The sequence below is a fragment of the Bufo gargarizans genome, chromosome 7 (genome assembly GCF_014858855.1).
Source record: "Bufo gargarizans isolate SCDJY-AF-19 chromosome 7, ASM1485885v1, whole genome shotgun sequence".
Classification (NCBI taxonomy): domain Eukaryota; kingdom Metazoa; phylum Chordata; class Amphibia; order Anura; family Bufonidae; genus Bufo; species Bufo gargarizans.
Genome location: NC_058086.1, coordinates 67,436,316 through 67,460,802, shown reverse-complemented (window position 1 = coordinate 67,460,802; position 24,487 = coordinate 67,436,316). Strand labels below are relative to the sequence as shown.

Sequence of the window (24,487 nt, the reverse complement as noted above, 5' to 3'; positions counted from 1 at the left end):
GCTAGGTTTACATATTGCGGCAAAAATGCACAAAACTGCACAAAGTGTATAATAAGTTATGCATGAAATGGGTACTCCAGCCCAATAAAAAAAAAATTAAACTGTCTCAGAATTAAACAAGCATATGCTCATCTCACTGGTCCTCCATCACTGCCATTATGATGGTGCCTGTGTTCCGGATGCACTGCACTTCCTTCTCCTGTTTCGACACAGCAGGAAATGCCTATGAATCCTGCTCATCCAATCACAGGCTGTAGCCATGACCCGCCTTAGCCAGTGATCGGCTGAGTGACATTCCCAGGTATCTCCTGCTGTGTCGAGATGTCAGCAGGAAGTGTAGCACAGTGGAGACCCTGGAACTATCAGAAAAACAGCAATGGGGGATCGGCAAGGTGAGTATAAGCTTCTTCATTTATTTTTTAACTATTTGAAGAATTTTACTGGGCTGGAATACCTATTTAACTTCACTTTTGTCAGGGCTGGAGTTCTTGCTCTTAGAATAGCTTTGGTAACAAAACAAAAAAATATATAATTATTGCTCTACTGCATGAAAAAATATAATTACAGTATTCACCAACAGAATTACTGGTAGGTAGTGATTCCCATGGGTTGAACAGCAGCAGCCAAAAAAAAAAAAGATGGCTTTTTGCTATAATGTGCCAACCATGTGGTCTTCAAAGCTGACACTTCATTCTAGCAAATGTTACAAGAGTTACAGCAGTCCGAACCTTAGTGGATAGGATTGATCGCAATGTGCTATCAATGTTTGACATGCCATGGTAGTTGACATTCTCATTTATGGTAGAATTGTTATTCCAAAAGTTAACTCAAGCTGTACCTGAATTGTATGGATGACCTCCTTGAAAATAGGAGACCTCTGGGTCCAGGAATTCACCATGTCCATAGCCTTGTCAAAGTTCTTTACATATTCTCCATACATCTTCAGGAATGGGGCCAGTTTTTGAAGAATATCCCCAATGCGTGGGTTTGTATTCCTGGGAAGACATTGTATAACAGTTATGTAGGAAATAATTGTACCTGGGGGACTTTAAATACGTTCACGTTCGCTATATTTATGGTTTAATTGTGGAACTTAAATAATTTATTACCATCATTCTCATCTGCCAGAAGACCAATTAATGGAAATATTCCCTAAATGTCTGTGTACTGGTTTGATTTATATATTAGATTAAAGGGGTTTTCCAGTTAATAATAATTTATGAAGGTTGCAGTAATGTAATATATTTCTTTTACCTTTATTGCTTCTATCTCACATTCTGGGCTGTGGTCAAATTACCATGTTCCTACAGTGTAGTGCCCTGGAGAAGGGATATTTTAAAGCCTGGACATTTGTGGGCATTCGCCATTGTTTCCCCTAAGTAAAGTCATCAACTCCTCAATTTATTTCACTATAAATGGTTAACTTGCATTGACTTATACTGACCTTTTGAATGTCTGGTTTAGCTATGTTGTTATGTCTGAAAACCTGTTTTTGTCTGGAAAAGCTACTGTGTTATTTCCATTGAGTATCACTGAAACTCTAATGTAAGTCTATGAGAGACGGAAAGAGTACCAATGTATCTGTTTGTGCTGAGTTTCCCCACTCCACCCCTCCCACTAGAAGGTTCTAGTCCAGCCAGAAACTTTATATAAAGGAGAGCAGTCAGAGCCCCCAGTGTTCTTGGAAGAGGAGACTCTGCCGGAGAGACCAGAAGAAGACACTGAGATGGGGACACTGAGCCACAGACCATGGGTCACCAGCCCTGTGACTAAGGAGCCACCTGGACTACTGAGCTACAGACTGTGGGCCTCTAACTTAGAGGCTCTAAGCCTTTGATGGAAATAGCACATCCATATTCATGGGGCATGTAGGGCAGCAAATAGAGTTCTTGCACGCACTCTTTGTACTGTAATATGGTACTTCCACACAGTGCTTCATCGTGCTTTTAATGAGAAAATGAATTGTTGAGAAACAAACAAACAAAAAACCTCTGTATGAATTCAGAGAAACATGGACATACTGTATGGGCCCATAGATTTGTATGGCTGCTGAACTATGTGATCCGTGCATAAAGACTTACAGCTTGCTTTTTAGCAGATCCAGGTAAAAAAGTTTTAAACTTAAAGATGCTTCCATTTTATAATGATTGCCTATTATTTTCAAAACATGCCATCTGAAGTTGATTGGATACAGGGTGTGGATCACCATCAACAAACTCACCACTCCTGGGTTATACGAGTCTTAAGTTCTGGCAAAAGAAACTGGCAATGAAAGCAGTAGATGGAAGAAATATTAGAAAATATTCCTGTGGTCACTTCTGTTGGAATTCCGGCATCAGCTAATGATGTGCAGAATACCTGGAATGAAATAATATTGCATCGGTACATTTGCTGGATGACTGGAAAATATCTCAACACTTAAGATGACCTAATTTCTAAAGTCATTTTTTTAAACAGATATAAGGTGGTCATGTTTTTGCTATGGATTAGTGATGAGCGAAGTTTTGAAAAATTTGATTTGGCCGCTTTGCCAAACTTCGTCAAGAAATTCAATTCATTACAAATAACTTTGTCACCAATCGCTTTTCATTGTATGTAGTGGGAGCAATGACGAGGAACGGCGATTGAGCCGTCCCTCGTCGTTTAATCCCTAGATGCCGCGTTCAACGCTGAGCGTGGCATCTGAAACTCACATTCAGGTGCTCAGGGGGTTAATACGGGGTTAAATTTTTTTTACTAAAACATCCACTTGCTCGGACAGAGGCCGTCTGCTCCCATCTTAATTGAAGAAAACCCATCAGAGGACCTGAGGCGAGCGTGATGACATAACCACATGATCCTGCTGGCCATGTGGTGACATCATTACTGATTTTTAGTTTCAGCCACCAGGAAATATCGATTCATTACCACGAAGAACGAGGAAATTTGGCTTTGCGGCAAATAAAATTTTTCCTAAACTTCGTATTGAATTCCGCTTGGCATGCTTCGATTCGCTCAGCACTACTACGACACAAGGAATCTGGATGGTTGCTGTGGGTAGCAATAATGTTGCTTTGTTCTAGTTTTCTAAAATGTTCTTAAATCTACATTAAACCTCAGAAGTCAGCAATCTTGCTTTATTTTTTTAACTTTTCTAGAGCAAGCTGGATAGATAATGATGAATACTAGTGTTGGGCGAACATGCTCGGCCGAACACCAGTTCGATTCGAGCATCGCTATGCTCGGCACATCGCGGTGTTCAGCCGAATATCGCGTGTGCTCGAGCGCAATGCTCGAGTCAGTGTATTTAAATCTAATTTAGCCTCTAATTCTGAAAATTTTCTGCCGGGATTCGAACTCACAACTTTCTACATTACAGTCAAGAATGTTAACCACTACACTATAGAGCTGCATGGCCAGTTACTAGAAAAAAAAAAACTAGTAGATAGAAACATAGAAAGTGTTGGCAGATGAGAACCATTTGGCCCATCTAGTCTGCCCAATATACTGAATACTATGAATATATACAGTATATAATTATACTTCTGATATATATGAATGCATAATATGTGAGAAACTCCTACTGCTGTTTTACCCATAATATATTTACATATAAATATATAATATATTCTAAATATATAATAGTATATGTAAATATATTATGGCTAAAAACGTATATATACACACACATATATATATATATGTGTTTAAATAAAATTTATTCGAACTCACAACCTTCTACATTGCAGCCAAGAATCTTAAACACTACACTATAGAGCTGCATGGCCAGTTACTTAAAAAAAATATTGGAGACTTCGGCTGTATAGGAATACTTACTAGTAGTAAGTATCCCTATACAGCAGAATTTTTTATTTTTTTAAGTAACTGGCCATGCAGCTCTATAGTGTAGTGGATAAGATTCGTGGCTGTAATGTAGAAGGTTGTGAAATCGAATCCCACCAGAAACTTTTCAGAAATAGAGGTTAAATTAGATTTAAATACACTGGGTGTCCCCAAGCACTGACTCCATATATGGACATAGCTATATATGGAGTCAGAGCAGGGACTCCTAAGCCGAACTAGAGTCCCGACACCCTCCCCTCTTCAGAGCAGGGGGTGCCTGGTTTAATGCTTGGGTTCTCGCCTTCACTTCCATTGTGCTTAGGTGCACTGTAGAGCACCTGAGCATCGGGAAGTGTTCTACTCGAGCACCAGAGCACCAGAGCACATGAGCACTTTGGTGCTTGACCAACACTAATTAACACCAATTTCTTTCCTGCTCCCAGGTGACTAGTCCAAGTCACATGCAGGTTTCTCCACACCAACATAACCAAAAATTGTCTGGTTACTCTCTCCCATAAAATAAGCATATTCGTAAGCTTCTTTGATCCTGACAATAGTTTAATGCAGTGGTGGCCAATTTATTATAACATAATGGCCTGAGATGTCGTTCTTGATACCTCCCTAGGACCAAACTCAGCACTGGTTTCACTGTTTCCCCAGTTTGCAATAGATAGGTGGCATATGAGCAGTGACTATTTTGTCTATGGTAGATATTGCAAAGAAAACTAATTGAATGGTCTTATTGTTTTCCAGTGACCATATATTGTGAGCACTCTCTCCAGCAAACAGGGAATATGGCATATGATGGAGGTCCCAGCGTTGGGTTCCAGCCAAACATTTTTGTCAGATCATGTTTACCACTGGTTTAAATTGCAGGATTCCAACAAAGAACTAAGAGATCTTTTCAAATCTTTGTGAGGTGTTTTATTTAATGCAATCCATAGACAACGTAACATTTTGGTCTGTGAAGTAGACCTTCACTTTGGGCAGTTGCCCTCATGAAGCAGATGACCATGCCTGAGGAGTCGTCCACAAATAGGAGATTTTCTGCAATTTTTAAACAAAATTAAGAGGGTAGTTCAGCTTTGGAGACTTTTAAGCCCAGCCTGCTGCACCTGTTGGAAAATAAAGCACTCACCTGCTTCCCGCTGCTTTGTTCCAGTTTCCTGGGTCCATTCTGTGGGCTTCTAGTCCCTGTTCTGAAACCTTCCAGAAGGACAGGGCCACATGTGCTGCTGCAGCCAGTCACCCTCTTCAGTGGTGACATGCCCCCAAGCGGCATGTTACCCAGCACTGATGTGCAGCTTGGGGACATGTCACCATTTAGGCTACTCACTAGTTGTAGCACAGGTGACTCCATCCATCCAGAAGTTTACAAGACCTGAAGATCACAAAGGAAACCGGGGAACTGGAATGGAGTGATGGGGAGCAGGAAAGTATGTTTTTTCAACAGGTGCAGCAGACTGGCTTCAAATTAAAAAAGTCCCCAAAGCTTGAAGGCCTTTAAAGTTCTTTTTTGGATAAAAGAAGACATTTTTGGAATACCTGATCTAGTAGATGTAGTCTCTTCACATAGGCTTCCTCCGTGTGGAGAAGCTCATTGGCAATGTTAAATAGCTTCTGTGGTTCTGTGCACTGTAAGAGAAATTGGAAAGGAATCAACATCACAGAGCTTATGATTTTTTGAGACTGAGCACCTAGAAGAAATTCTTGCATTTCTCATGATAGTTTTTGGTCAATTCTTGTATTTATCATGATCGTTTTTGGTCAATTCTTGTATTTATCATGATCGTTTTTGGTCATGACTGATTACAACTGACAGATACTCAACATAAAAAACACATCGTCACAAAATGTGTCTGTGGAGAATGAAATGTAAGCGGCAATCAGATGAGATGATAAAAATGTCCTTACATTAAACCAAAGAGCAGAAAAAACATGGAGCTCATAAGTACCCATAAAAAAGTATTTTATTACATATTTAATATATAACAGACATCATACAGTTAAAAAAGAAGAAAGTGACAGAAAAAAGCACCATCCCGGCTCTACACAGACCGCACTAAATGCTAAGTAAAACAATATCCAGATGAATCAGCAGGATCATGAGTAGGGATAAGCGGTATAGGCAATATTCGAATTCGTGATATTTTGCGAATTTGTGGCCGAATATTTGCCATAAATTCGCAAATTCAAGAATTCGGGATCTCCAGTCATTATTTACTTAATTGCGAAAAATCAGTAATGTAATATATTCGCGATAAAAATTTGCGATCAAGGGGTAGGCAACTTTCCTATTGGTTGCTAGGGATGTTGCTAAGTGCCGATATTCACGACAAATTTGCGAATGATTAGAATATTCGTGATCAACACTAGTCGCAAATATATAGCACTATATTCTAAATATTTGCGAATTCTCGAAGTGCCGATATTTGCGATTAAAATTTGCGATTCGAATATTCACGCTCAACATTAATCATGAGCAGTAGTTACCATCACAATGACCAATTACGCATATGTACACACAGGCCCCAAGATGATAAAGGACACGATCCCAAATATAACAATGTAATGAAGCCGACTCACCAAACAACCTGGCTGTTAGGACCAAGATTGCGCTACCCCAACGTGTGTTTCGCGCAAATTTAACATCTTAAAGTGGCTTATTAGAATAAGATAGAACGTAAAAACAACAGGAAATCCTTAATATACACCTTGTGAAAATCTGATACTGAAGGGGTTGCTTTAGGCCTGCCTTAGGCCTCATGCACACGACCGTTGTTTCATTCAGTGTCCGTTGTTCCGTTTTCTGTGATTTTTTTGTGGACCCATTGTCTTTCAATGGGTCCGTTAAAAACTCGGCTAATGCACCGTTTGCCATCCACTTCCGTGATCCGTGGTTCCAGTCCGTCAAAAAAATATAACCTGTCCTATTTTTTTCACATCCGCGTCAGCGCGTCCGCTTTTTTCCTATCATTTGCATGGCAAACTTGACCTTTTTTTTACTTTCCTTCATGTCTGGTGATCCTCCAAAAATAAAGGAAGACACACTGAAACAAAAACGGAAACGGATCACGGAACAACGGAACCCCATTTTGCGTAACGGAACACAACAACGGTCGTGTGCATGAGGCCTTAGTCCCACAACAACACCAAACCTGTTCATGAGTTGTGTGTGGTATTGCAGTTCAGCCCGATTGAAGTGAATGGGGCACAGCTGTAATACCACACACAACCCTTGAACAGGTATAGTGCTGTTTTTGGAAGAAAGCAGCCATTTTTTTCTAGTCCTGGAGAACCCATTTAACTTCTAATACCCATGAGGAAATTCTGCACTAGGGGCCGCTTATTAACTCACTGAATACTGTGTTATTAGTAAGATCAATTTATAATGATTAGTATGGAGCTCCTGAGCTCCTCCTAGTGGTGGTAGCTGCTGGCAGAATTTTAGCCCATACAATGATATTGTGTAAAAGGTGTACGTTGCTTTAAGACAAAGTTCATTTTGGGTAGTTTACTTGCATCTTCTTAAGCCAAAAGCAGGAAAGGGACATAAAGCTAGGTGATTACAGTAATATATTTTCATTATTATATTATAATGATATGATCTTTTTGGATTCATATCAGTCTGGAGTTATTAGAGAGCACAGATATTGTTTGTTTTTTGTTTTTTTGTTTTTTGCACTGACAACAAAAAGAAGAGGTAAAAACAATATTGGATATTTTAGTTAAGGTGGAAGTAAAGACAAAGGAAGTTAGAAAATTGCAAAGTGTGGTTTGAGTTTTAGTCCAAGATTACTCTAAAGAGGAACTAAAGAGCAAAAAAAATGACAGTGGAAAAATTTAAGTAACCAATAAAGGGGTTACTTGGGCGACAGGAAAAGCCATTCAGTAAAACAATGTGTAATGGAGCGATGGACAAAGACAAATGTTAGCAACAAAGCGGATCGACCTGGATATTAATTGTGAGCATTAGTATGGACGGTTAAACAGGTAAACAGGACAAGTACAGCACATGAACAGGGTGTTTATAAAGATCAAAGTCATCAAAAAGTTGTGTTGCCCATAACAATTGAAAAGATATGTGTCTAGTTGCTTTGGACACCACCACCACGTTTTTTTTTATTTTTTTACACCTGAGATCTACTTAGATCCTCTATAAAGGTTAATTATCAACAACTACTTTACATGATCTATATTGTATTCTGCAGTCATCATGTGAGAACATGCAAACTGGTGAAATGGATCACGGAAAAGAATTCTGCCAGGTTCTAAATAAAAATGAAGATTTACCATAGATGAGGCGGTCTTTTCAATTCTGGTTCATTCAACCACAATCGGGGTTTAACCCCTTAGTGACCAGCCTGTTTTCGGCCTTACCGACCACGAGTTTTTCTTCCTTTTTTCATCGTCACGTTCCAAGAGCTATAACTTTTTTATTTTTCCATCTATATAGCTTTATGAGGGCTTGTTTTTTGCAGAACAAGTTGTAGTTTTTAATGGCGCCATTTTGGGGTACACATAACTTTCTGATTAACTTTTATTAACTCTTTGTGGGAGGGAGATGGGAAAAACAGCAATGCTGCCACTGCGTTTTTACGTTATAAATTTTATGGTGTTCATTTTTAGGTATAAATAACATAATATCTTTATTCTCTGGGTGACTACGATTACAGTGATAGTTTTTTTTCTGTTTTACTACTTTTTTTTTGCAATAAAATCCCTTTTTTTTGTTTTAAAGAAAAAAAATGTTTTTGCATTGCCGCTTCCCAAGACCCATAACTTTTTTATTTTTCCTTACATGGAGTTGTGTGAGGGCTTGATGTTTTAAAAATTTTTTTTTACGGTATTCACCGTAGGGGATAATTTATGTGATAGTTATGTAGTCCGGGTCGTTACGGACACAAAAATACCAAACATATGGGGGAGATTATTATTTTTTTGCTATTTTTTTCATTGAAAAGCGTATTTTCAATGGGAAAAAAAAAATCGTAATTTCTTTTTTATAGTCCCACAAGGGGACTATAACAGACAACATTATGATTGTTTTTAAAATGCAATGCATTATCCCTATAGGGCGTCAGTGATGGCCAGTTCACAGTGTTCGCCCGCAATCACATGTTCGCCGTGTTCGCCCGCGAAAACATGCGAGCTGCCATCTTAACTCACAAGTCCGGCGATGCACATGTAAGTCCTTACATGTGCGCGAGCCGGTATGAAATTAAATGCGGTCACCGGGAGCAGGCAGTTCCGAGAACAACCTCCGGGGGCCTTCATCGGGCTGTTCTCGGAAGTGCCTGCACCCGGAGACCGCATTTCATTTCAGACTGGCTCGCGCACAGGCACAGGTAAGGACTTACCTGTGCATCGCCGGACTTGTGAGTTAAGATGGCAGCTCGCATGTTTTCGTGGGCGAACACGGCAAACTGGCCATCACTGTAGGGCATTGCATTTTAATATCAGTGCTATTCTGACATTGATCAGCAGGCTGAGCCAGAGAGGCGCAGACTGCTGGAAATTACTCAAGGGTGGTCTGGGGCCTACATGAGACCCCAGCCAGCCTTTGCACACATCGGCACCCCGCGATCGCATTTGCGGGGTGCCGAAGGGAGACAGAGGGAGTCCGCTCCCTCTGTCAGCACTTTACATGCAGCAGGTGCCATTGCCCGCGGCACTCCTGCCGGTCTGGGCTGCAGCTCTCGTGATAGCCGAGCCCCCGCTTTCCGCTGCCCAGCCTAAGGCCCCCTAGTGACCGCTGTAAAAAGGTGTATGGGTGGTCACTAAGGGATTAAAGGAGTTTTCCAGTTTGTAAAACATCCTTTAAAATAATCATTTATGAAAGTAGCTGTAATTTCATAACATATTTCTTTAACCTTATTGCTCCTATCTCTCGTTTTGGGTTGTGGTCACATGTGATGTTATGTCCATGGACGTGTTAGTGATAGGGGGGTGTCTATGTAACTAGCTGGGTGGGAGGAGCTATAAACTAGCTAGTTGTTAGGGGTGGTGATATGGGAGTGTCTATGTAACTGGGTGGGTGGGAGGAGCTATAAACTAGTTGGGTGTTGTTAGGTGCTGGAGCTGTGGTAGAGGAAGGAGAAGTGCATCATGGGTTTGGTTGGCTGCAGCAACAGGAAGTGCTACATACAGGATGAAAACAAACCAGAGTGATTGGTTTACATGGTGAAAACTGGTCAGGAGAGTCCAAATGAAAAAAAAAAAAAAAAACATAGGAAAGTTGTACATGAGGTAAACAACTATGCAAGCATATCTGTTAAAACCATAGTAATCTTGGAAACCTTTCTAAGAACTTTACTATGACAGGCTCAGGAGCTGCCCGCTGCCATAACAACCCAAAAGCTCCTGTGATCTTGTCATGGGGGCTGTTTGGTCACCATGAGATGCGGTGGTTGCAATTCATCAGGGCATCTGAGGGTTTAAATGTCCGTGAGCAGAGTTCTCTCTAAACACAGACACTGTTGGGTAGTATCTGCTGTATAATACAGCAATTAATGTCTAGCTATGGTGCCCACTCAGTTCCTGAGCAATCAACATGTTTAAAACGCTGTCATTTTCTTAGGTTAACCTCTTGGCAGCATCTGGTATGTATGTACAGTGGATGATGCCAAGGAGGTTAACCTGAGGTAAATGGATGCTGATGGGGAAGCTGGAGCTTCTCTTTTCCACCATGGTTGCTGGAGGTGTGCCTCTGATACATCTGTTCTTTCTGCATACATGTTTAGCCTATATAGGAATATCAGTTTCAAAAATGATTTAATGCCTTTTTTTAAAACAATCTTTATCTGAACAGATTCCAACAGATTTGTACACTTGAGGCTCAGTTGACAATCTGGATTTTGATGCACTTTCACATACCATTTCTGAGAGCCTATGGGTAAGACCATTTGGATGGTTGTTAATGACTGCACTAGTAAAACTGCACTAGTTCCAGTAAAAATGCTTGGCCAATTTACAGGCTATTTGAAAACCCCACCCACTACATGTGGGTATTGTTTCAGCTCGCGGTATGTTTTTACCATAAAGAAAAAAAGTGGCGGTATAATTAGAATCTTCATTAACACAACTAAAAGCTCTTTTTTGGTTCCATTTACAAATTTTGCAAAAATTGGTAACATACAGAGTGTGAAATGGGTGATAGGGCTTGATAAGAGAACATTGGGATAGGTGTATTCATTTAAAAAAAACAAAAAACATTAAAAACAAACCAGCTAAAACCTTAAAAGTGTATTTCCATCTCATACATTGATGGCATATTGCTACGATAAGCCATCAATGTCAGATTGGAGCGGGTCCAAAAGGTTGGACCCATACCTACCTCCAGAACAGTTGTCCCAAGTCAGAGAGAGCATACCGTGCATGCACATCGCTTCTCCATTCCCCATTATAGGACTGCCTTAAATAACTGAGCCAGTGCTTGGCTATTTCCTGAACTCCCATATCGGTGAATGGAGGCTGGCTGCGCTTGCGCGGTGTGCTCTCCTTCACTTTGGGCAGACCGTTCTGAAGATAGATGCAAGTCCTAAAGGTGGGACCCACACCTACAGTATCTGGCATTGATGGCTTATCCTAGTTATATACCATCAATGTCTGATCTAGGAATACTCCTTTAATTATTAATACAGTAAAGCCCTTTACTCCCATAACCCCTTTCCCTACACTGGAAACAAAAAAATCTTTAAAAGGGTTGTGCCACAAAAAACATTCAACATTTTTCAAACCAGCACCCGGATCTGAACACTTTTGTAATTGCATGTAATTAAAATCTTAGCATAGTTACTGAGCTAGTCAATAAACTGTGTCTGTATAGCGCCACCTGCTGTTTGTACTTTTCTTAATTTCTCGCTGAGGTGGTCGCACATGCTCAGTTTAAATCTTCTACTGCCACCAGTCGTAGCTTCCGTTAGACCTGTGGCAGTTTGAGCTCCCAGCCTAAAACAAATCTATCAGAATGATTGGAGCAATGAATGGGGAGATCTCTGATTCCATGTGAAGCACAGGGCTGGTTCTTTGTTAGAAAGAGATTGTCATGTACTATATGATTTGTGATTTACATTTTTTACATCAATCGTGGCATAACCCCTTTAAATTGTGAAATATTAAACATCATGGTCTAACTCAGTAAGATCAGCCATACTTTTCTTTGGCTCTTGGTGTCTCCCCATCTATTCAGGAATGGATGGAGAAAACGGAGCAAATTTACAGGTTTTATACATAAAATCAATAAAAGGAGATTGAGAATAAAATCCAATTTTTTTTTTCTTAGAGGTGTCCGAGGTATAGATTTATTATAGTTTTTATTATTATAGATTTATTATAGTTTGATATTTTTGTAGTATATAAAACAGCATACAGTTTATTTTAGAGGCCTTTACAGGGAGTCTGTCACCAGGAAATTCGGTGATAAACCAGTGTCTTGTAGGGCTAGCTTAGCTGAATGTAATGATACATTTCACTTAGCTATCCTTGGCTTCATTCTAGAGAAAAAGTACTTTGAATTCATATGCAAATGAGCAGTTAAGTGCACAGAGGGCGGGCCCAAGCTACACTGTGCACATCCTTGCTCCTCCTTCTTCTGCCAGCCCTTCCCTCTCCTTCTTGATTGGCAGGGCCAGGTTCCTGCATAGCCATCTCACCTGGCCCTGTCAATCAATAAGGAGAGGGAGGGGCTGGCAGAGGAACAGGAAGAGCAAGGGTGCAGTGTCTTGGGCCTCGGTGCACTTAACCCAGGCATCCTCAAACTGCGGCCCTCCAGCTGTTGTAAAACTACAACTCCCACAATGCCCTGCTGTAGTCTGATACCTGTAGGCTGTTCGGGCATGCTGGGAGTTGTAGTTTTGCAACAGCTGGAGGGCCGCAGTTTGAGGATGCCTGACTTAACTGCTCGTTTGCATATGGATTAAAAGTGCTTTTTCTCCAGAAAAGAAGCAACAAATCACAAAGTGAAAGGTTTCATTGCTTTCATCAGCTGAGCTAGTTTAACAGTGAATTTTATAGGTGAATTCTCCAAGTAAAAATGAAACTTATTAACCAAAATATAAAAGTTTTAAATATTATAGAAAATAAAAAAACACATTTGAAAATTATATTCTGTTTATTTTTGCGGTTGGTGCAAATCTTTCTTTGTTACAATGGTTCTAAGTGGTGCGTTTTTTTATTATAAACTATGGAACAATTCATTATCATTTTGGCGTTTTCTAGATGCAAGAATCAGAAGCAACATAATAGGCTGTAATGTTAAATGACGGCAGATACCGGCAGCCTCCGGAATGTCTGGTCTACAAGCCCCTGTCTAAACATGAGCTGAGGTTGTGGCCTTTCCTTTCACCTCTGTAATTACGGTCGTCTGCATCGCCTTCCATGCATGTACTCAGCATTAATGGCCACTGATTAGCAAACTGCTGGCTCAAGCAAAATAAAAATCTATTTTCATTTTCCTCCCCTTACTCCCCATTAGTGGACGCAGGTAAAGACTATTAACATTGGCAAATTGTTTCATTTAAAGGAATGTAAATGTTACGTTTCTAATTTTAATTGCACCCCGAGTGGCATCGTTTCTTTCCAAAATCAATTGCACATTCCTGATGTTTGCTCAGTTGAGCCTTGTGTGATCAGAACTGGAAGAAAACTGTTGGTGCCATTCGCATTTAGGAGCCCAAGAGATGCACCGCTACCAGTTTGAAAATATAAGGTAATAATGTATTTAATTTTCGCCCAAAAAAATTTATCTTAATTTTACTCAGAGCCACAAAAAATGTGCCCAAATGTTTTCTATCGGATGTCACAGAGGTAATATTTGCACCAAGAACAACCGTTATGGGATCAAGGGACTGGATTTACCTATAGAAACAGCGGACTCGTGCCTATAGGTAGCCCTAGATGAAAAGCATCTGCTAGAAGAAAAATTGACATATTATTCTGAGCATTTTGTATTCTAATGTAAATTATGGGGCAGATTTATTAAGGCCCTGTGCTGCCGGTGGATCCAACAAATTTATGAAGAGGCGCTGCCTCTACATAACCCCAGCGGATTCACCGACCCTTCTAAATGTAAGACAACTTACTTGCCATCTTACATTTAGACCATTTTCTACGCCTAAACCAGGTGTAGAAAATGGTAAATGAGACAGGACTGCCGGCCCGTCCCCTTCCCCGTCCGCTTTTTTTAGACCTGCTGTGAGCAGGGAGAAGTCGCAGATTGGGGTGCAACGAACGTTTGTGCCACAATCTATGCCAGAAACACGTCTGATACAGGTGTATTTCTGGTTAATAAATGCCCCCCTATGTGTTTCCAGAAGTTAAATAGGCTTGCGAGAAATGAAAATACTTCAAAGGAAACTGGTTGTCTTAGGTAGACAACCTCTTTACGTTGGGTTCACACCTGAGCGTTCGCGATGGAGCGCTCTGTATGCGCGATTGTACCAGCGTTTGCAATCGCGCATACAGAGACAAGCGAACGCCCATTGTCGCGCGTTCCCGGAAGTCTATGTACGGGAACACGCGACAAGACGCCCCAAAGAAGCTAATGTACTTCTTGGGGCGTCGGGCGTTTTACAGCGCGATCGTACGCGCTGTAAAACGCTCAGGTGAGAACCATTCCCATAGGGAATCATTGGTTCTTGCCTGTTGAGCGTTTTACAGCGCGTAGGAACGCGCTGTAAAACGCTCAGGTGTGAACCCAGCCTTAAGGTATGGCCTGCTTCATATGCAGAGTCTAAAGCCTGGCCATACACTTGATTTGTTGTCTATGGGATCGTTCATATGAATGATCCCACCAGCGACGTGCCAGAATAAACTGGCAAAAGATTATCTGCAGGTGTAAGGCCTCTTTCACACGAATGATACGGATTGGCTCAGGATGCGTTCAGGGTGCGTTCAGTGAAACTCGCACCATTTTGCAAGCCAGTTCAGTCAGTTTTGTCTACGATTGCGTTCAGTTGTTCAGTTTTTTCCGTGCGGGTGCAATGCGTTTTGATGCCTTTTTCACGCACGTGATAAAAAACGGAAGGTTTACAAACATCTCCTAGCAACCATCAGTGAAAAACGCATTCGCATCCGGACTTGCTTCAAGATGCAATGCATGAATTCACTTCTATGGGGCCAGGGCTGCGTGAAAAACGCAGAATATAGAACAGGCTGCATTTCTCACGCAACGCAGAACTGATGTGTGAAAAAAACCGCTCATGTACACAGACCCATTGAAATTAATGGATCAGGATTCAGTGCGGGTGCTATGCGTTCACGTTATGCACCTGTGCAGAAAAATCGCTCAGTGTGAAAGGGACCTAAAGGTGCTGCCAATTACCCGATGGAAAACGAGGAAAAAAACACTTATTCATCGAGTAATTGGATCTTTCATACAGTCACCTAAATCATCGTTTGCCGGTAGATCGTACGGCGATCATTAGCGATCACTGCTCCCATACTGTGGAGGAGATCACTGCATGTAAATGCGACAGTCTCCTTCACTGAGGAGCAGATTCTCAGGAAGGAACGCTTCCTTCTCGACAATCGTCTGCTCAGTTGAGCAGTGTAAAGAGGCCTTAACTAATTGAAGCAATCAGTGCGTTCCATTAGATCAGTCATACAATTGATTTCATGCATGCAGACATATCAGATGAAAACTCATTTTAATGGCCTGTCAATTAAATAATTCTTCACTTCACTTAAACGGCTACGGGCTGTGTTCACACGTGATGTTTTGCCAAATCCTACAGCAAAAATGTCACGTGTGAATATATCCTAGGGCACAATAACAGGGCAGTTCCAAAAAAAATAAATCTACATGACCTCTTTGCAGCTGTAGAGGGGCGCTTACCTCTACACATTTTTAATAGGTCATCTGTGATAAATCATCATCTTTACAGTAATCTGTAGTCAGCGGTTTTTCCCTACAGACTGAGGTAAAGCTGCAGTCAGCAGGAGGAGGGTGGAATAGTCCTCCGGTACAATCAGTGATTTCATAGAAATATATTAACCAAACAGAATTGTTTATAATAAGTGTATTAAAGAGATTGTGCAAGTTATCTCATGATCTCTAACTGACCGCCGGGGGTCTGACCGCTGGGACTTCCACCAATCCTGAGAATAGGGTTCCCGTTCCCCCGATCTGATGGAGCGGCAAATCAGGCATTTGCCCTGCCACTCCATTCATTCTGTATGGGACTGCCAGAGATAGCAGAGTACAGTGTGGTTACTTCCGGTGGTCCCACAGAGAATGAATGGAGTGGCAGAGTGCATGCCTGATATGCCGTTCCATCAGATTGGAGGAATGGGACCCCAGTGAAGGGATTCCGTGTTCTTTCTCATCCATAAGGCAATGCCGAAAAAGATCGGACGTCTTCTATGCTTCGCCGCAACATATGGACCACGGACCCATTGAAGTCAATGGGTCTGCCCCCTGCAAACTGCCTTGTGTTCACTTTCCTCTCCATCTACGTACAGTACTGGGTGAGCTGCAAGTCTTTGAACTGTTACCCCTCTCCACACTCCGATCCGCTGTGTATAAACTCTTCCCCCTCCCTGCTGCTATTTCTAACACTGAGGTCAAAGAAATGGATTGGTGTTGGATTCTGCAGCACCAGCATCTTGGTGAAGGACTTTGCTGAACTTGGAGGCAAGCGAGTAATGAAATTATAAAAGGTATTCATATGGCCAATTACAGTATATTCTGTACAGACGGAAGGAAGAATAGATTTAACTAAAGACCAACTAACCCTCGACACTAATGTCCCAGGACTGTTACAGAAACAATTAGCTGGATTCACTGTTCTACAAAGACTATCAAATCAATGGGGTCTTGTAAATGGTACATAAAACCTATATTTTATTGGCTTTACTTCCTGTCTGTAATCAATATATCCATCATAATGGAACAGGCCCTGCACTGTAATGTGTGCAGCAGGGTCATTTCAAGAAGATGCACGGACCCTTGTGATATACTTTAAAGAACATGTTACTGATATAAGACAACTTTATAGAGCTCAGATCATCCATAAGTCACATAGGACCAGCACTGGGTTAGATATAATGCTGAAAGCATCTGTGAGTACAAATGATGGTCCATCTCCAAATAAACGGCATGCCATAAAACCGATCAGTGATAGACACACAGATACAGATGGACTTTTTATTTGAAGATTTACATCCAAATACCGCCCCAAAAATTTAATATACGGTAATATTTACTAAGAATACCCCAAAAATACTGCTGCTCAGTGCCCATATAATGGCATCATACAGTTTCAAAACAATACCTCAATACAGTATGCAAAAACTACCATGTAGTGCCCACATAACACTGCCATATATTTTTCACTCAAGCGTTCCATTCAATGCCTAAATAAAACTGCTGTTGAGTCTCCAAATAATACCACCTAAATAGTGAAGGGGTAAGTCTAGTTTCACATCTGCAGCACAAATTTCAGCAGACAACAGACTGCCGAAGTTCTCCGGATCTGGCACTGCCGGAGGCTACAGGAATGCACGCTAGCCCTATTAACTATAATGGGATCCGGTGTAGATCTGGCTGCGATGCGGCAAAAATGCATAGAAATGACTGGACAGAAACCGCTACGTACAGCGTTTTTTTTGTCCAGCCAATTCTGCGCCGGAACAGCCTGCCGGAAGACTGCAGCAGCCATGTGAAAGTAGCCTTAGTAGTAAACTCCTTGGTGACTCAAGACTGTAAGAACAAAAAGGTGGTCCCTAAAGGGAGATAGTGTGTGAGCACTCTCCCAAGGTATACTGCTCTGTGACAAAGAATATGTAGAACAAGTGAGGGGCAGTAACGTATTAAAACCTAAAGTTTATTTGGACTGTTTTAAGAAAAAGCCCCTACCAGACAAACCAGACAAACAACAAACAACAATATGGGACCCGCGTAGGTGAGTCGCCAACGGTCAAGTCCGCTAGTAATTATACAAAGAAGCGGAACTGATCGACAAATAGACACTAAATGCAGTCTTTTGGCTAGACGCCACAGACTAATGGAAATGCCATAAGGCAAATAAAAGGGTGGATCTTACCGGTGGTGCCAGTCAGGACCTTGTAGTCCAAAACCCTGGAGGTGGAGGGGCTTCTCGGATCCGAAAAACACGTCCTCTATTCAATTTCACCTGGTGCCAGGGGCTGCAGGGAGAAGCTGTCCCTGTTAATGCCCTACTTGGCCTGTAAATCCCCAGGTACCTCCTAACACAGGGTCCTTTCCCCGCAAGGGGTGGCCTCGTCCGGAACCTGACCCTAATAAATGAACCCTAAATGGCCCTATAGGGACAAAGAGATTGGCCCCATGGGTGATGGTCGCTAATAGGGTAAAAATTAAACTAGTAAGGTGGATATATTCGGAGTCCCTACGCGTTTAGTTTATTAAAGAATATATCAAAACTATAGAGAATACCTCCACTTGTCCTAATGTGATCACTACACCCTAGTTGACCACACCATCCAGATGATAACACCCTTTACGGTTTTATTCATCTCGTTTTAATTGTCTTTATGTCTTCATGTGGCCACTATGCCCTGTCTGGGTCCAGGGGGGATCGCCTGTCATTTAATGCCCCCCCTAGGTCCCATGTTGAGGGTGAAATCTCCAATCACCACCAACACAAGCATAGGTGAAGTAGCAGGAGTTGTCTGTACTATCTGGCGACTCCTCCCACCTTTGCTATTTCTATTACACAGCCGACGCCGCGCCTGGGCTCGTAGGATTTCCCTAGCTGTGACGCCCATCACTACGTCACAACAGCTGCGCGGTAGCCGGGCTGCATACTGGATATGTGCGCATGCGCTGGGAAGGAGGCGGATCAGCCCCGTCCATTTAAACCGACTGGCGCCCAAAGCAGCGCTGACAGACGCCGATACAATAGGCAGTTAGTCAAACCACACTACCGCCTTCCATGGTACTGGCCACATGTGTTCCATGATCTCAATAGTAAGTAAACCCTTCATCCTTATGCCATAAGTATATTAGCTGCTGTTAGGTTCAATATCTGAATGGGTTTTGTTCTGTTATTTCATTATCCACAGGTATCCGGGCTGATTTGGACCACACTGGTCTAGTCAGGTCTGCGCAACCTTTATGGCTTCCCCTTTCCCATTGCTCCCCTTAGCCGTATAATCACCACAGTGTGTTAAGGGTAGAGACATTCCCCTCCACCCACGACCCCTGTCCCCTGAAGAGTTAGGGGGTCCCCATCCTGTCTTTGTGAAGTGGAGGTATTCTCTATAGTTTTGATATATTCTTTAATAAACGAAACGCGTAGGAACTCCGAATATATCCACCTTACTAGTTTAATTTATACCCTATTAGCGACCATCACCCATGGGGCCAATCTCTTTGTCCCTATAGGGCCATTTAGGGTTCATTTATTAGGGTCAGGTTCCGGACGAGGCCACCCCTTGCGGGGAAAGGACCCCGTGTTAGGAGGTACCTAGGGATTTACAGGCCAAATAGGGCATTAACAGGGACAGCTTCTCCCTGCAGCCCCTGGCACCAGGTGAAATTGAATAGAGGACGTGTTTTTCGGATCCGAGAAGCCCCTCCACCTCCAGGGTTTTGGACTACAAGGTCCTGACTGGCACCACCGGTAAGATCCACCCTTTTATTTGCCTTATGGCATTTCCATTAGTCTGTGGAGTCTAGCCAAAAGACTGCATTTAGTGTTTATTTGTCGATCAGTTCCGCTTCTTTGTATAATTACTAGCGGACTTGACCGTTGGCGACTCACCCACGCGGGTCCCATATTGTTTTTTTGGTTGGTTTGTCTGGTAGGGGCTTTTTCTTAAAACAGTCCAAATAAACGTTAGGTTTTAATACGTTACTGCCCCTCACTTGTTCTACTGACTCAAGACTGTGAAGGTTTATGTGCTGCACCCAGAGGTTGCCACTGGTCATTCAGTCTTTGGGGGCCTCCTTAGAATTAGAGGCTGTAGACAATTTCCCAGTTTTCCACCCCCTATGACTGTGCCTGATCGTTTGACTCAGAAGCAAAACCAGCCCATACAAGTTCAGCTAAAGTAGAACTTCAGTTGCAGTGGAACTGGGATTCTAACTGCGATCTCATATTTATAGGCCATCGAAAGTTTAAACTAGGCTTGTATGGAGTCATCGCTCAGTTACAGTCGAGCATTGTCTACTTAGTGCAGTCCCACTGTTTGCTGCATTCTAGATGATCCTATTCTTCTAGTCTTCGGATTCATGCACACGAACCGCAAATAGCTGTCCGCAATGCACGGACATTGGTTGTGTGCCCGCCGTTTGCAGATCCATTCACCTGACTGGGTCTACGATCTGCAAGACTCTGTCCTCTGTTCTATTTTTTTGCTGTACGGAGGCATGGACTGAAATACCAATGACACGCTCTGTAGTGCTTCCGCGGGCTTCTGCTCCATGCCTCTCCTCTGCATGGCCCTGTATCTTGCGGATTGCGGACCCACTCAAGTGAACGAGTCCGCATCTGTGATACAAGCGCACAGAACCAGTGCCCTTATACTGAAGACCCGCTGTTTGCAGGCAGCAATACGGGGAACGGGCTGCACACTGTTCGTGTGCATGAGTCCTTACAGGGGTTTTATAGGGTTAAGGATATTGATGGCCTGGTTTTCCAGTTTCAGAATTTTAATGGTCAATGCTCCGCTCAGGCCATCAATATCAGATCGATGGAAGTTCAACTCTTGACATCTTCACCAGTCAGCTATACGAATGGGCCGTGGCCCTGTGAAAGTATTGTAGCCTCTTAATTGTTTATATGGGTCTGTCTATCTGCACGCCATCTACTTAGTAGCAGTGAAGCTTAATATTGCAGCTAAGTTCCATTCAAATGAACTGGACGAAGCTGCAATACTCTGCTCCACCATAACTCAGTAGATGGTGTGCAGGTAGATGGACCCACGTAAACAATGAAGAGGATTCTGCCTTTACATAAGCATCAAGACCTCTTCAAAAAGTTGATGGGTGGAGGTGCTAAGAGTTGGACCTTCATCAGTCTGATTTTTATGGCCTATCCTAAGCAAAATTGTGAACTTGGAAAACCCCTTTAAGCTAGATGACCAGCTTTCCATAGGTTCCAAGCAGCAGTTATTACTGTTTGGTTGTCCCCTCATTAGGTGTAAAAAAAATACCAGCACATAAACATTGCTGAGTTAGCATGACATAAAAATAATGTTTCTTTTCAGGCCTATACATACAACGCTTACCTTGGTGGCTTCACTGTTCTCGGGCTTTGTCAGTTCTGTGCTTTCATGTTCCTCACTGCTTCCTTCATCCATGTCACTATCTTCATCCTGAGTTGAGTCCCTCTTTTGGTCACCAGATGTGCTCGTTCTCATTTCAATAGCTGCGACAGGTAACATGAGCTTTCTAGACTCGACAGTCTCATCATTAGAAAACACCTCTTCTACTACACAACATGAGGGGCTATCAATGCCACTGTCTCGGTTGGGTATTTTACCATTGTCGTTCTGATCTACCGTTAGGTCCTCGTTGTCGTTCTCTCTGTTTGATTCCTCCACTGTATGTACAGATGAACTTTCTCCACAGCTGTTGATGTCAGTGATGCCCAAGTCCTTAAATTTGATGTTCTCAGAGTTTGACATTTCTGGGCTGTGAGATATGGCCGGATCATTGTCATCTGGTCCATTCTGTTCATCTGCAGATAATCCTCCCTCGACTGCCGTATCGTTCCTTGATGAGCGAGGGCATTTGGAAGGTCCGGATCCAGGTTCCATTTTGAACTTTGAATTCAGATAGCTCGGTTTGAAAGGTTTTGCAGGTTTTCTGAAAAAATTATAAGACCGGTATGTTGTTCATGTCAACACGGTGTAATATGCAAAAGCTCATGCACACAAACTTATTTTTTGTCCACATCCAATCCTGCATTTTTTCTGGGTCGAATGTGGACCCACTCACTTCAATGAGGCATCAAAATATGCAGACACCGTGTGCTGTCTGCATCCGTATGTCCGATCTGTGGCATCTCCAAAAATGTAGAACATGTCCTATTCTTGTCCGCATTACGTACAAAGATAGGCCTGTTCTATTATGGCCCAGGCGTTCCGTTCCACAAAGTGCGGAACGCATCTGTGTTTTGAGGATCTGCAATTTGTGATTCGCAAAACAGGCTATGGTTGTGTTCATTAACCCTAATAGCTTGTAATCATATAAAAATGTAGCCCACATCAGGACCACTTGTGTCCTTTAGGCAATTTTATAGACAACAAAATTATAGTGGACATCACAGAAATGGAAGTATGCCAACATTATTTATTTCTACTATTCTTGACACATGGTTGTACCAACAAACTTAGGGGGAGATTTAGCAAACTGGTGTAAAATAGAACTGGCTTAGTTTATCATAGCAACCAATCAGATTCTACCTTACATTTTTCAAGGAGGCTGTGAAAAATGTAAGGTGGAATCTGATTCGTTGCTATGATAAACTAAGCCAGTTCTACTTACACCAGTTTGATAAATGTTCCCCTTAATTTTTGCTATGAAAATTATGAAGGGGGAGGGGTTGGAATTGGCCTATGGTATCAGAAGGACTATAGCCGTATTAGTGTGTATTCACTCAAATAACCTATGTCCATGCAAATTAAAGAGGACCTGGCACCACTTCTGAAATGTGTTCTTTATTTTGTACTTGTACTACAACATGACATAATTCTCGAGCATCAGTTCCTAGAATGCTTTGTTATTCCTTTACAAAGTAACAAACTGGTGTTAAAGTGGTAATTCCCATCTCAGACCTGATGGCATATCACTAGGATATGCCATCAATGTCAGATAGGTACGGGTCTCACCTCTGGGACCTGCTACTATCTTTAGAACAGAGCCCCCAAAGGAAAGCGAGCCCACTGTGCTTGCGCAGCATGCTGCCCGATCATCTGTATGGGAATTCTGAAACCAGCAGAGTGAGTGTGCTCTGGTATGGTCAGAACTCCCATAGCAGTGAACTAAGGGTGGCCACACATGAGGTGGTTCTGGTCTGTGGATAACTGCAGGTCTCAGAGGTGGTATATTATGGTAAATGATATTGCAAAGACAGGAAGAAACTGTCACTCTAGATGTATCAATGACAATTAGTTATTTAATGCATATTCTAATTTTTCAATCGAAGCCATTTTGAATTGGCAGAGAAGATGTCTAAAGGACATTAGGGTAGAATGACAAACAAACATGGAAGGTTGCCTTCAAAGTTATACATAGAATATGTAACAGAATATTATAATTAACTCTACATAATAGCATAATCCAATAACCCTGAAAACTCAAAGACAGCGATGGGAAATACATGACCAACGTGTGAATGAGCAACGTAGAATTTATATTCACCTGAAATTCTCAAACTTTGCAATGAGAATACTGATATCTGAGGTGTTAGTCTGGTTCCGCTCTCGTGTTCCAAGTCTTCTGGTGACTTTAGGTATGGATGGCAATGGTTTTGAGGGTGCTGGAGGGATTTTTGGGCCAGGCTTCCTTTGTCCCGCTGATATGAGATGAGCTGGCTTAGGAGGTACTGATCAAAAAAAGAATGACATGAATGACATGAAGGTTTGGATTTAGTGTTTGCTATACAGACATTTTCTGGAGCATTCTACACTGGTCAATGTCATTTAGCATGTGTGATAGACGTACGCAGGTACACTGCCACGGGGAAGCTCCGAGACTCATCAATCAATGCATGCTTCCCTGAAGCAAGGTTAAGTTATGTATGTGCCAATAAACACGTCCAGGAATGCACAAAAAATACATGTACACACATAATATGGTGCGGACATGGTGCAGAGGTAAAGCAGCCTCTCAAGTAGATAGCAAGAACAGTATATGGGCCCCTTAGTCCCCATCAGCCTATCATGGAGGTCCTCCTAATATCTCTCTTACAATCCACAGTCATTTGCTCAGTCCCTTACATGAAATCTAATAGACAGTAAGAAGCTGCTTTTAAAGGAGTATACCCACTGTAGACGTAGAAATGTCTGAAAAATGTGGTTCCCACCTCGGGAACTCTTGTCTTACTCCAGCATGGAGGTCCCCTAACCCCTGTCCCACCTGGTAAGCCGGCATCCGGGCAGATGATGAATGGAGAAATGGCCATCCATGTACATATCTCTCTCCATTCACTTTTATGGCAGTCACAGAAACAGTTGTATCGGGGGACCTCTGTTCTGGAGATAAGTGCCAGTCTCAGAGGTAGCATGTGGATATGCCACAAATGTCTAAGATGGGAATAGCCCAATTAAAACAGTATTAGGGTTCTTTGCCTACTGAGCCCCTTTGCCACTGCACAGGTTGCAGATATGCTATATCAGCCTTCTTGGGTGTCCGATCTGTCTATATATCCAATGATATATACCATACCTTCATATTGCTGCATAACTAGGCATGCAGTAGTCCAGGAAAACTAGTGATGCCGCTATATTCATTAACATCCACTACGAGTCCCAGGGACGAACTGGCCATAGACGCTACAGAGAAAATCTCTGGTGACCGGATAACAAGTGGGCCAGCCAGGTAGATAATGACCTAACACCGTGCGGACAAGTTCTGCAGGGGCAGTATATTGTTCTGCACCGTATACTGCCCCAGCTGAGCCAAACACCAAGTGCAGAACAATATACTTCCCCTGCAGAACTAAATACCACAGTG

At 42.2% G+C, this 24,487-nt stretch overlaps 1 protein-coding gene across 1 annotated transcript in view; it reads right to left on the bottom strand.

Moving 5' to 3' along the window:
* Positions 1-24,487, bottom strand: part of FGD3 (FYVE, RhoGEF and PH domain containing 3) — a 267,848-nt gene that overhangs the window by 92,218 nt on the left and 151,143 nt on the right. The window contains exons 3-7 of the mRNA XM_044300779.1: positions 23,174-23,357; positions 21,037-21,616; positions 5,368-5,457; positions 2,222-2,358; positions 839-995 (exon numbers count right to left, since the gene is read on the bottom strand). Of these exons, the coding sequence (XP_044156714.1) occupies positions 839-995; positions 2,222-2,358; positions 5,368-5,457; positions 21,037-21,616; positions 23,174-23,357 (1,148 nt within the window). The remainder of the gene's footprint in view (positions 1-838; positions 996-2,221; positions 2,359-5,367; positions 5,458-21,036; positions 21,617-23,173; positions 23,358-24,487) is intronic.